This window comes from Macrotis lagotis, chromosome 3, assembly GCF_037893015.1.
Source record: "Macrotis lagotis isolate mMagLag1 chromosome 3, bilby.v1.9.chrom.fasta, whole genome shotgun sequence".
Taxonomy (NCBI): Eukaryota; Metazoa; Chordata; class Mammalia; order Peramelemorphia; family Peramelidae; genus Macrotis; species Macrotis lagotis.
In genome coordinates, this window is record NC_133660.1 from 69,429,681 (window position 1) to 69,443,800 (window position 14,120).

At 38.6% G+C, this 14,120-nt stretch overlaps 1 protein-coding gene across 6 annotated transcripts in view; it reads left to right on the forward strand.

Annotated features, from left to right (window-relative positions):
* Nucleotides 1–510: 510 nt before the first annotated feature.
* CFAP97 (cilia and flagella associated protein 97) overlaps nucleotides 511–14,120 on the forward strand; it is a 40,246-nt gene continuing 26,636 nt past the window's right edge. The window contains exons 1-2 of one of the 6 annotated variants that reach the window (XM_074228857.1): nucleotides 511–597; nucleotides 1,994–2,150. In XM_074228857.1, the coding sequence (XP_074084958.1) occupies nucleotides 2,101–2,150 (50 nt within the window). In that variant the 5' untranslated portion in view covers nucleotides 511–597; nucleotides 1,994–2,100. Of the gene's footprint in view, nucleotides 598–1,885; nucleotides 2,151–11,699; nucleotides 12,048–12,290; nucleotides 12,472–14,120 lie in introns of those variants that run through there. The other 5 variants (XM_074228858.1, XM_074228860.1, XM_074228862.1 and 2 more) reach the window with 5 other exon arrangements.

Here is a 14,120-nt window from a genome sequence, read left to right on the forward strand (position 1 = left end):
GATACACTTAAACTAGAAAACCAGAAAAAATACGCATAGTTGCAACTTCCCTAATAGTTTGGTCTCCAGTGTAATACTCTTAAGAAAAAAATCCTCTCAGTGAAAATTCTACCTGAGAACTCTAAAAGCTACCACCTCATCCCACTTCCCCTTATTCTGTTCTGAAGATCAGACTCCCATCTCCATTCCTTTTTGGTTGCTATTTGTTGTGACTGAAAATAAGTTAACCTAGGCACAAAGTTTCAATCATATTCAATATATTGATAAGCATTTACCAATAAAAATGGTCTCTCAGCTCTTCAGCCAACAAAAAGATTATGAGTTAGAGGTTGCTTCTCTTCATACAGTTTTGGGAAGTATAAGAGAGATTAGGAGATATCACAGATGGAAAGCAATGTGATTGGTTACAAAGTCTGAAGTGTCATAGATGATGGAAAACAATATGATTGGATGGAAGCCTGGAATGAAGGGCTAGCAACAACCCTTCCTTACATTTTGTTGCTATGGAAAACTCATTGGTGGTGTCCACCTGCAAGGCTAATTAGTATCACAGCAATGATAGATCAGATTTCTTGAAGAAAAGCCAGTGTTGCAGAGGTAAGATACTTCCTGTCACCCACCTGCATCTTGAAAGGCTAATAATCAAGTTAACAGAGTTCTCTTAATTATAAATGGGTATACAAGACTCATTAGTAAGATAACAGGTCTCCCATAATTGTACCTGGGTAGTAAGATTACTTGTAGAGGTAATTCTTTGAACTGAGATGATTTGGAGGACATTTGAACTTTTAAACTTAACTCAGAGATGGAGACGGAACTTCTGAACTTAAAGACAAAGAAACATGATGGGAAATTTTACAACATGGTGGTGATATAGAATAGAATCGATTACAAAATGGAATCAGAATCAATTTTATTTTCTCAACAACAATGACATTGAGACCTAGAGAAATTAAATTACTTGTCCAAGGTTATACAGCCAGTAAGTGACCAAGGTAGGATTTTGATTTCAGTCTTCTGACTCCACAGCCATTGTTATATATAGTCAAAAACATTACCTCTCTTTCTAGAAATATTAGACATATTCTACATGCCTTGACTATAGCTAAGACCAGAGTATAAAAGTTAAAATGAGACAGATTTCAATTCAATTCAAAATAAGAAAATATTCCTTAACAATTACAGTGATCCAAAATTGTTACCTTGGTAGAAAGCATTTCACATTATTGGTGGTGTTGAAATGGAGGCTAAATAACCAGTTATTGGTATATTTTGTAGATGGGATTACTGCTTTGAGTCTGAATTATTCAAGAAATTTCTAAGGTATCTTCTCTTTAATATTCCTGATATTCTAATCAGAGTCAAAAGACAACGGTTGAGTCTCAGTTCCACTATTTATAAGCCATGTGACCCTGAGCAATCATTTACCCTTTCTGAATTTTAATAAATTGGAGGATAATGGGAATCACATTTATAGAATTCTTGAAGGTTTACAAAAACGCTCACAACTCTATAAGGGTGGGAGTAAGCTAAAAAATTGTTAGGAAATATTTTTTAAACTTTATAAATAAAAACTTTTAAGATAGGGATTTCTAGCCCAGGCTAGAAATGCAAGAACTACTCATTGACCCTATCCCACTTAATGACTGGCAGGGAAGCTTTAACCTGCTCCACTTTTCTGAGGAAAGTGAGTTAACCTTTCCTTAGACAACTTGGTGACCTTCTCCTTCCTAGGGCTCATCATATTAATGCAAAATTTAGTATGGACACCAAATGGGACAGCTCAATGAAACTCAGTGGAGCTCTAGCCAAGACCTTGAAAGGGAATAGTTTGATGGACAGAATGTCTTTCTCTAATCCCATTTTGTGACCATGTATGTTCTAGAGACCCAAAAATCCCACCAATGTCCTAAACCTGCAACAGGGTCCACAAGAATTGGAAGCAACTAAGCAGTAACCTTGAAATAAATGTATTCAGGCAACACTATTGTAGTTGGTCTAGGGAGAGTGGAAGGTGGAAAGAGCACCAGAAGCATCGAAAAAGTGGCCTGACCCAGCAGTGAATCAGCCCATCCTGTATCACTGACACCATAACCTGAAATGAACTCCCACAAAGGGAGAAAAGGACTTCCAAGAACAGAAATAAAGAGGTACCTCTTTGTTACATATCTTCTCTATGTATGTCTTGCTAATATTGTACTTTAAATTTAAGTCCACTCTCTCTAAAGATCTTATGATTTCAAAAGGAGAGAACACCCTCAACTGGGAGGGGGAAAGGGAGAAGAATGTTTTTGGTACTAACAGTTATTACTATTATTTGGTATATAAATATTATTTTCTAAGAGATAATTGAAGTATGACTGACTGATATTGATAGAAAGAACACCAGTGGGGCTCATACATAACAGTAATAGAAGCCTCAACTCTGAACACTGTAGTAATTAATCCTAAGGACCTAACCTATTAGTGTGGAGAATTGAGGGAAATAGCCTGAGGGAGGTGCTATACTTATAAGAACAGATCCATCAAAGAAGAAAAGAACAAATAAAATTTATTACTTTAATACTGTAAATAAAAACAGCACTATTGAAATGACCAATCTTAGCCCTAGAAAGAGACTGGGTAATATAGCTCCATTTTTTGGAGACATGGGGAACAATGGATGAGAAGTACTGTGTTCACTATGGTTTTGCTTAAATGTTTCCTCAGTTACAAGAGAAATTTTAGTGAGTGATGATGGTAAAAATGATTTCTAAGAAAGACCAAAGGTAGGAATAAGGCTTTAGAAACTAAAAGTAAATGAATAAAATAAAAATTATTTGTCATTACAACTACAATTCTGTGAGATATATTTTATTATCTCAAACTGATGGATATGGAAACTGAAGAAGAGGTTAAATGACTTGCCCAGAAACACACAGCTAATAAGATCTGAACCTTGGACCAGATCTCCCTGACAACATGAGTCTTCAACATAGTCTCCATAACTTTGACCTTTTCTTTTACATATTACTAAACAGTTCCTCAGCAGGATTTTTTTTTTTTGCTATCTTATACTATTTCCACCTTTACATTAAAATTACCAATAGAAGTTGGTAGATTAACAATTTTTCTGTATCAAATGCTCTGGCAACAATCCTTTAGAGCAAAGATAGCTACATCTCCCCCAAAGAACTAGAGTATCACCTTTTTAAAAATAATTATTTTAAAATTTTGAGTTCCAAATTCTCTCCCTTCATCTTCTCCCTGACCCATTAAGAAGGCAAGCAAAACAATACCCATTATGCATATGTGAAGTCATGTAAAGCATTTCCATATTAGCCATGTTACCCCCAAATGCAAACATAAAATGAAAAATATTTCACTATATATTTAGGGTTCACCAGTTCTCTCTCTGGAAGTGGATAACATTTTATATTACAGGTTCTTTGGAATTTTCTTGGATCGTTATATTGATCACCACTTTGCCAGTTGGTTATTGTTACAATATTGCTAATTATTATGTACATTTTCCTGGTTCTGCTCACTTCATTTTGAGATCAGTTCATTTAAGAAGTCTTAGGTTTATTCCATCATAATCAGTCTCCAATTGATGGCATCCCTCAATTTTCAATTTGCCACCACAAAAAGGTACTATATTTTTGTAGCTTTATCCTTTCCTTTTTCTTTGACCTTTTTGGGGTACAGAGCTAGTACTGGTATTACTGGATCAAAGGGTATGCATAGTTTTATAGCCCATTGGGCAGAGTTTCTGTTAGACCAATTTAATGTTCCACCAGCAGTGAATTAGTGTGCCTATTTTTCCACATTGGAGTTGGAATATCATCTTGAGACTCTTTCTTGGCAAAGTTTCTCTCATTGCTGATTACCAGCAACTAGGAATCTGATTCCATTTAATAAATTAACTTTTTTTTTTACAAAGCCATACTTGAAGATATAACAAGACCAAAGCTTCAATCATCCTTTCTTCTAATACCATGAGGACACACTCTTTTTTTTTTTTATAGGTTTTTGCAAGGCAAATGGGCTTAAGTGGCTTGCCCAAGGCCACACAGCTAGGTAATTATTGAGTGTCTGAGACCGGATTTGAACCCAGGTACTCCTGACTCCAGGGCCAGTGCTTTATCCACTACGCCACCTAGCCGCCCGGACACACTCTTGTAATGGGCAATTTTGGCCTTCGTTTTTTGAAAGAAACAGGCTAAGACTTAAAAAAATTTTCTAAATAATGTTGATGACCAAATAAGACATCACTACTGTATAAGTCCCTGTATACCTTCTTATGACTAAGATCCTATAGGTCATTTCTCTCTGTTTAGGGATCAAGACTAGATTGGCTACATGCAAAACCCAGCACGACCAATAATCCTTTAATCATGTTGTGAAACAAGAATCAAATCAAAAAGGGAAAAAACATGAGAGGGGAAAAAAAATTACATAAAAACTGAAAATAGTAAGCTTTGATTTGCATTGAGACTCCATAGTTCCTTCTCTAGATGTAGATGGTAATTTCTATCACAGGTCTTCCAGAATTGTCTTTGATTTTTGTACTGCTGAGATGAGCAAGTCCATCATAGTTGATCATCACACAATGTTGCTGTTGGAACACAATGTTCTTCTGGTTCTGCTCACTTCATTTAGCATTAGTTCATGCAAGTCTTTCCAGACTTTTATGAAGTTTCATCCCTCATGATTTATTCCAGAATAATAGTACTCCATTGCATTTATAAACACAATTTGTTCAGCTATTCCCCAATTGATAGGCTCCCCTCAATTTCCAATTCTTTGCCACCATGATAAGAACCACTATATTTTTGTATGTGTGGGGTTTTTGCCCTTTTTCTTGATCTCTTTGGGATACCGATCTAGCAGTGGTATTACTGGATCAAAGGATATTATACAGTTTTATTGCTCTCCAGAAAGGCTGGATAAGTTCACAACTCCACCACAGTGCATTGGTGTCCCAATTTTCCCATATCTTCTCCAACACTGATCATTTTCTTTTTTAGTCATATTGGTCAATCTGATAGGTGTGAGGTGTTACCTCAGAGTTGTTTTAATTTGCATTTCTCTAATCAATAATGTAGAGCATTTTTCTTATGATTATTTATAGCTTTAATTTATTCATCTAAGAACCATTTCTAATATTCAGTCAATCAAAGAGGTTCCCTTTTATCACATGGTTAGAAGATCTTACTATGGACAGAATGACTGTACATGCTCTAAAATTCATGTAGGGACTGATATTAAAGTACATATTCTGGCCATCCCTCTGTTACAATTACCATGAGGGTCTTTTTGCAAATGGTAATCTGAAGCACTGCAACAAAAGACAATCACGCATTTCATAAAATAAGATGTCTTATTACCAATAGAACTAACTTTATCAGCTCTCTCCCCAAGGAGATGCTGAGAGCAATTCTAGCTCCAACTTTTTATCTTCTAGTTTCATTTTTGTGAGGATGAGGTTTAGTTCAGTTTTTCTAATAATACTCAGACAAAGGTAAGTTAATGTTTCTAGAGATACCTTTTATGCCACCCTGCCATTGCAAAAGTAGAGGGACCTACACTGACTGAGAGCCATTTAATATTTTTCTTTGTTTCTTGAGTACTATCTGCTAAGAAGTCATAACCAACTAGTTGGTATATTGGTGATGAGACCCTTAGGGAAGCTGGTCCTTGGAGAGTAATACAGTGTTGTGTGGACCATACTTAAATTCTTTCCTGTATCATCAATATGATATACTTTGCACTGTTCTTTGTTGCTAAGTAGCCTTTGAGAGCTCTGGATCATCACCAATATGAAACAGCACTGGAGTGAGACTTAACAAGACCATATAAACAATGCTACTAAAAAAGAAAATTCCCCTTCATATTTTTTTAAAGAAATCTAAGCCTCTTTTATTATTGATGTTCATTTTTCCAACTTTAGAGTATTCATCTTGGCTATAAATCAAGTAACTAAAGACATATCTCATTTCCATTCTGCAAATAAAGACACTTATTTAAAGGGATTAATAATACTCCCAAGGTCATAGGCAATGCCTTGCCAAGAATAGAACTAAGAGTTTGGAGTGAGGGTCTTGGTTTCTAAACACTCAGATTTGCACTCAAAATAGCAAAACCTATGAAACCCTTTCACCAATCCTCAGATTCTTCATCTGTAAAATAAACTCTCTTGCTATATGACTTCCCTCGTACTGCTTTCTCAAAAATAATCAGTGATGTAATTACCAAATGTTTGTCCCATTTGTGTTTCCTTCCAGCCCTGACATTCTGTGATACTTTTGATTCAGAGACTACGTTCCTTATTATTGTAAGATGCTAGCTCCAAATATGAAATTATATTTTAAAAAACTATCATAATGTAGAAAGTCAGGCTTAATTAATGGATGAGGGGAAAGGACTGAGCATCAGGAAGACTTGGGTTTCAGTCAAACATTTATTTTCCTCTCAATGTCCCAGGCAACTCTGTAACCAAGTTTATAGAAGACTTGGAATTGGAGATATACATAAATGAAAGAAGGTTCTATATCTGGAGTTTTCCCCACACTAATCAAATCAGAAACCAACACAAATAAAAATTATACTCATTAATTTGGAACTATGCCCAAAGGTCTATACAACTCTGAATCCCTTTGATCCAGCAATACTACTGCTATGTCTGTATCAGAGAGTTTAAAAAGGAGGGAGGGCAGGGAGAGAGATAGAACCTATTCTTTTTGTGGTAGCTAAGAATTGGAAATTGACATGCCCATCAATAGAGGAATGGCTAAGCAAATTGTGGTATATGACTGTAATCCAATATTATTGTGTGTGAGAAATGACAAACAGGATTTCAGACAATGATATGCAATGAAGAACAATGAATGACAGCTATTCACAGCAATACAATGATCCAAGATAATCCCAAAATACTCATTAAAAATGCCATCTACCTACAGAGAATTGATATTATCTGAATACTGACGAAAGCATACTAAGTTTCACTTTTTTATTTTGTTTTGTTCCAAGTTTTCTTGCACAAAATGACTAATATGGATCAGATTGCTTACTGCCTTAGTGAATAGGGAAAGAAAGAAGGAAGGGATAGAATCTGGAACTCAAAATAAAAAAAAAGAATGTTAAAAAGTTGTTTTTATGTGTAATTGGGGAAAACAAAATATTTTAAAATATTATATTCATTCACAAAATATAAAACTAAAGTTCTTATATCTAAAAGTTCTTATATCTATCTTATATCTGAGATCAAAATCTCAGAACCCCTTTACACTTTTTTTTTATTTTTGCAAGGCAATAACTCAAGGGCAGGTACTCTATCCAGGGCACTACCTAGCTGCCCCTCCTTTACACTCTTAAAAATTGAGCACCCCCTTCCTGCCACCACCAAAGAATTTGTGTTATGTGGGTTATATCCAGCGGTTCTGGGGTATTTGGGGAACCAATTTTAAATTTTCAGCAGGAACATTTATACCTCAGAAATCAATGAATGCTACAAATCAGGGCTTCATTTATTGTTTTGATGATTGTCTAGACTTAAGTGATGCAGAAAATGTTCATAATGAAACATTTATCAGCATACCACTGGTTATGCCTATCAATATTTACCATGAGATAGTAAAATGTTTAATTTTATTAAGGAAGTAAGTTTTTACCTCAGACCCACTAAAACCATACTGTTAAAAACCACTAACAAAGGAATAGGGATTAGGTTTGTCATTTAATTGACACAAAACTCCTGGAAAAGAAAAGCCTACACAGTTAAAACTAGAATCCTCTAAAATACTCTCTGGAATGCCAGTTCCATAGGTAACAAAATAGGTTTCATCTTAAACCTTTTCTTTTCTCATCCCCTTTATCTTCTTGCACTCATTGAGACTTGGCTCCCTCTTGATAACAACTCTCTGGACTACCAATCTTTCTCACACTTTTATTCATAGCCCATCAAATCAGTGGCTTTGATAGGTGGATTTAAATATTCCTTGATTCCCATTCCAATTTTCATTCTTTCCCTATACTACTGTCACTCAGTAACTACTAATCTGAGGTTCAATTGATATTTATCACCCAATAAAGACTTCATTAGATATTGTCTGCTGACCTACAGGATAATTTTCCTTACTTCCTCAGAATTCACATGTGGTTCTCCTTAATTTTATCCCCTTATATATCTTCATACATAGATTTTGAGCTCCTTGAGAGAAAGAACTGGCACATATAGTAGGAACTTAAAAGCTTATTTATTGACTCAACCAACTAGGATAGAATGCTGACCTTGGAGTCAATGAATTCAAACAATGGTTATTATGAGGCAAGTCACTGTCTCATCTTCATTGGTAAAATGATAAAAATAAGGACGTATTCACTGGGTTATGAGATTTCAAGTAAATAAAATATGTAAAAAGTATTTTGTAAGCCATATATAAAGCATATGATATAGATATGATATATATCTATCTATCTATATATATATATATCTACACACACACACACACACACATATATGGAGAGAGAGAGAGAGAGAGAGATGCTTCAGTTTTCATGACTCCATGCAAGTTTGATGTTCTTGGCAAAGATACTGGAGTAGTTTTCCCCTCTGACAATTGAGGAAACTGAGGCAAACAAGGTTAGGTGAACTCAGGTCATTTTCATTATTTCTAAGCCCAATATTCTATTCATTGACACCAAAGTAAGTTTTTCTCCTTCCCTCCAAGAGGTTCAGACAAACTACCAAATAACTATTTTGCCAAGCTAGAAAAAATAGTAACAAAATTCATCTGGTGCAAAAAAGGTCAAGAATAGCAGAACTAATGAAAAGAAAAACATAAAGGAAGATGACCTAGCTCTACCGGATCTAAAAACTATATTATAAAACAGCAGTCAGTCATCAAGACTACTTGGTAATGGTTAAGAAATAGGGTAATAGATCAGAAGACTGGGATAAGTTCACAAAGAAACAGTAGTAAATGACTACAGGAATCTACTATTTGACAACCCAAAGACATCAGCTTCTGGGATAAGAATTCACTATTTGACAAAAATTGTTGGGAAAACTGGAAAATAGAATGACAAAAACTAGGCACAGACCCACATCTCACACCCTATACCAAAATAAGGTCAAAATGGCTACAGGATTAGGACATAAAAGGCAACACCATAGATAAATTAATAGACCATGAAATACTCCATCAGTTCTATGGAAAGGGGACAAATTTATGACCAAACAAGAAATAGAGTACATTATAAACTGCAAAATGAATGATTCTGACTATATTAAATTTAAAAGATTTGCACTAACAAAATCAATGTTGCCAAAATCAAAAGGAAAGCAGAAAGTTGGGAAACACTCTTCACAACTAGGAGTTCTGATAAAGATCTCATTTCTAAACTATACAGAGAATTGCATCAAATTTATAAGGCTACAAGTCATTCCCCAATTGATAAAATGATCAAAGGATAAGAATGGAATTTTCAAATGAAGAAATTAAAACTATATACAACCATTTAAAAAAATGCTCCAAATCATTATTGATTAGAGAAAAGCAAATTAAAACAACAATGAGGTATCACTTCACACCTATCAGATTGGCTAAGATGAGAAAAAAGAGTGAGCAATATTGGAGAGGTTGTGGGAGGTCTGGGATATTAATGATTTGCTGGTGGAGTTGTGGTAGAGCCAACCAATTCTGGAGATCAATATGAAACTATAACCAAAGAGCAATAAAACTGCTCATTCCCTTTGACCCAGCAATTCCAATTCTAAACCTATATCCAGAAATCATAAAAAAAACAGGCAAAGTCCCACATGTTCCAAAATATTCATAGCAGCTCTTTCTGTAGTGGCAAAGAATTGGAAATTGAGGGGACGCTCATCAATTGGGGAATGGCTGAACAAGTTATGGTACATGAATACTGTAGAATATTATTGTTCTATGAGAAATCATAAATGGTTGGAGCATGGAATGACTTACAAAATATGATGCTGAGCAAAGGGTGCAGAACCAAGAAAACAATGTACACATTAACATCATTGTGAGATGATCAACCTTGATGGAAATGGCTCCTCTCAGCAGTTCAGAGATCTAGGACAACAGCATTAGACCGACTATGGACAATACTATCCCCATGTAGAGGAGGAAAAACAAAACAAAAATCCCCCCCAAACTCCCTCAGAATTTGATGAATAACTTATAAAAAATATTTCTTATGTATCTTTCCTTTAATCCCAATTCCTCAAACTAAAAATGACTAAATATTTCTTATGTATCTCTTTCCTTTAATCCCAATTCTTCAAACTAAAAAGGACTAAATATTTGTCTCTTTCCTTTAATCCCAATTCTTTGGACTGAAAATGACTAATCTGTAAACCTGTTTATCAGTTATGTAAGTACAATGTTAACCTGACTGCTGCTGAAGGGGTAGGGGGTGGGAAGGGAGGGTGGAAGAAATTTTGTACCTTAAGAATATACATATGCATATGGATCAATGTTGGAAAACTTTCATAACATGTATTTTTAAAAATATCAATTAAAAAATAAATAGAAAAAAAGAGGTTCAGAATAAAGCATTTGAGTAGATATGGGTAATCAAGAGCACCAGCCCTGGAATCAGGAGGATCTGAGTTCAAATGCCTCAAACAATTAATTACCTAGCTGTGCGACCTTGGGCAAGTCACTTAAACCCATTGTCTTGCAAAAAAACGGTATTAGTATTAAGACTGACTCTGGGGAGGGTTAAAACACACCCACACACACTTTCTCTCTCAAGGGCCTTATAGTGGAGATAAAGTGCAAACAGCTAGACATTTAAAAGATCTATTTTCCAAACAAATTGAAAAATCAAAAAAAAAAACCAGTGCCTCGGATTACAAGGAATTGTAGAAAGGGAAAAAAAACTGCACATATACACAGCCCCTGACGTCAAAGCACTTCCACGAGGGAGCTACATAAAAAGTATAGGAATGTCTTCTATTTTCTGAAGAGGATCCATGACATCTTGAGGATGAGGGGTGCAGTGGATTTAGGTGAGGAAGAGTTTACACAAAGTTGACGGTCTCTGTTTTAGGGTCATCAAACTCCAGCGGCAAAACCCAAGTCTGTCCCCCCGGGGAGCAACGGAGACGCTCGGCTCCTTCCTTCGGGGTCCCCGGTTCTCGTCCGCCCATTCCGCCTGGGGAGAAGTCTTCGCATGCTTGGGGTCCACACCCCGAACTGACCAACCCTGAATGAGCCCATGTTGGAACTCCTTGGGGACGCCATAAAATATTAAAGTAGCCCACATTTAAATGAAATATAAATATAAATGATGTGAATAGAGTAAATGAAGACCCTTTGCGAGAAGATGTTAGCAAGAGGGTGAGGGAAGAAGGAGGGGAAACATCACCGAGGGCCCCGAGGCGGCGAAGGTTAAGAAGAAAGCAAAATCAAACACAAAGCTCGAGGTCAAACGGAAGAGGCCTTCGGGGCCGGAGCTCGAGCCCGAGCCGCGGCGCAGCCCCCTCGCCCCTCTGCCCAAGGGGTCGCGGCCGCCTGGGCATGCGGCGCCGGCTCTGTGATGCCCCTAGGAGACGCGCGCGCGGGGCCGGCCCCCGAGGGGTGGGGCCCGCAGGCCGGAAAAGCGCCAGCACGCCGGAGTCTCGCGAGCTCACCCTGACGCCGCGGCGTGCGCGCTCCGTGCAGCTCTCTCCCATCCCCGCCGGGCTGGAGCTCCGCTTCCGCCTCCGGCCCGCGCAGCCGGAAGCGACATCGCGCCTGCGCCGGAGCCCGCGCTCGCTCCGCCCCTCTCCGCCCGCCCCCCCCCGCCCTCGGGCTGTCGGAGCGCACGCGCACGAGCTCCATGAGCGCGAAGCCCGGAGGGCGTAAGGGGCGGGGCCGAGGGCGGCTGCGCGCGCGCTCGGAGACGCCCCTGAGCCGGCGCGAGCTGGAGGAGGTGGCGGCGGCGGCGGCCTCCACGGCGGCGGTGGCGGCGGCGGTGGCGGCGGCGGCCCCGGCCCCTCCGTGAGTACCCTCGTCCCGCCGGCCTCGCCCAGCCGCCCGCGGGCTTTGGCGGTGGGTACCGGGCCCCTGGGCCGCAGGGAGGGCGGCGGCGGGCCCCCGGCCGTGCGGGGGAGGCCCGCCGGGCCTGCTCGGGGTCCCCATGCCCTCCCTCGGGCCGTCTTTAAGAAGGCCCCGCCCCCCCAGCGGGGCCGCAAAACCTGCTAAAAACCGGGGGGGGGGCTGGGGGGCGCAGCCCCGGGCCCGGAGCCCGGAGGGCCCGGCTTCAAGTGCGCCTCTGACGCCTAATAATGACCCCACTTAACCCCATTGCCTTGCAAAAGGAGACAGCTGGGGGCGGGCCACAGGGCTGGGCATTGGGGAGAAGAAAGGAAGCCCCCCCAGATGCCCAAGCGCGAGTGCCAAGGGTCCGCGGGAAGCAGGGGGTGTATTGAGGAAGCTGAGCTAGGCACAGGTTGAATGACTTCTGGACTCGCAGGTATTGGCACCTGGTGCCAGCCTTCTGCGCTCCCTCCCCCAAAAATGACAGGCTGCTTTTTTAATTTCTTCGGATTTTTTTTTTTTAGGTTTTTGATAATACACGTGGTGTAATGGAAAAACACTTGGATGCCCACTCTACTTTGTGCCATTTGGCATTGTCATTTTTAGTTCTTGCCATTGGATTAAATAATATCTTAGGACGCTGTAGCTAGGTCTAAAAACCTAAGCATTATCTCACAATCCATTCCAATTTTTAAATGATTGCTGTTCCTTATATCAAATCTGTTTCTCTTTAATTTCTCCTTTTAAGTCCCAGGTTATAGCTATATATATTGTTGGAACAGAAGAAATCTTTTTCTTTTCTATACTTGCTTTTTAGATATTTGAAGTCAGCTGCCGTGTTCTCCCTAAGCTTCTTTTCCCTGGGATATATGCCTGGTTTCTTTCTGTTTTGTTTGTCTTTAAAATAATGTTTGGGGGGGGGGGGGGCGGCTGGGTGGCAGTGGATAAAGCACCGGCCCTGGAGTCAGGAGTACCTGGGTTCAAATCCGGTCTCAGACACTTAATAATTACCTAGCCGTGTGCCCTTGGGCAAGCCACTTCACCCCATTTGCCTTGCAAAAACCTAAAAAAAAAATAATAATGTTTGGAATTGTTTAATCTGTATGTATTGAAACTGTTACCTTCCCTTGTTATAGTAATCCTCCTAACAATGTTGTCAAGTAGGTAATGTAAATATTATCCCTCTATTGGACTTGTCTTTCAATACAATACAGTGTTGAATTTTTTTGGAGTGGCAGAGGGTGGCAAGTTCTGTTTATTCATGTGGAACTTGTTCCACATGAATTGTTATTAAGCCAGATTTATCCCTAGCCAGAATTAGTGCAATTAAATGTTTTAATCTGTTATTTTACCCTCTGTTATTTGATTAGTTTTGCTGGAGACAGGGACCACCTTTTTTCAACTTTGTATCTAATAGTTTGCAAGTCTCTTACACAGAATACATGGTTATTAGATGTTGAATTTTAAAATGCCAAAGCTTGACTCCACAGAAAAGATTTTTTAAATGTGGTTTTTCTTTCTTAGTTTTCTCAATTAAGGCTTTTTTTTTAGGTTTTTTTTGCAAGGCAAATGGAGTTAAGTGGCTTTCAATTAAGTCTTAAGATAGTTTTAAATATTCATTTTTTTGCATGATCTTGAGTTCCACACCTCTTTCTCTCCCCTCATCCCCTGATCACTAGCAATCTGACACATTATATACATGTATAACCATGTTAAACATATTTCCACATTAGTCATTCTGCGAAAGAAAAATCAGATCCTTTGAGAGGAAAAAAATAAAAGTGTAAAACAAATTTTAAAAATGAAAAATGGTGTGCTTTGGTCTACATTAAGATTCCAGTTTTTTTCCCTCTGGATGTGTATGGTATTATCCATCACATGTTCTTTAGAGTTGTCTTTGATCATTGTACTTCTGAGGATACCTAATAAGTCTATCATAGTTATGCACACAATGTTGTTGTTAATGTGTACAATGTTCTCCTAGTTCAGATCACTGCATACATCAGTTCGTTTTAAGTCTTTCCAGGATTTTCTGAAATCTGCCTGTTCATGTTTTCTCTTTCTTTTTTTTTATTTTTACAAAGC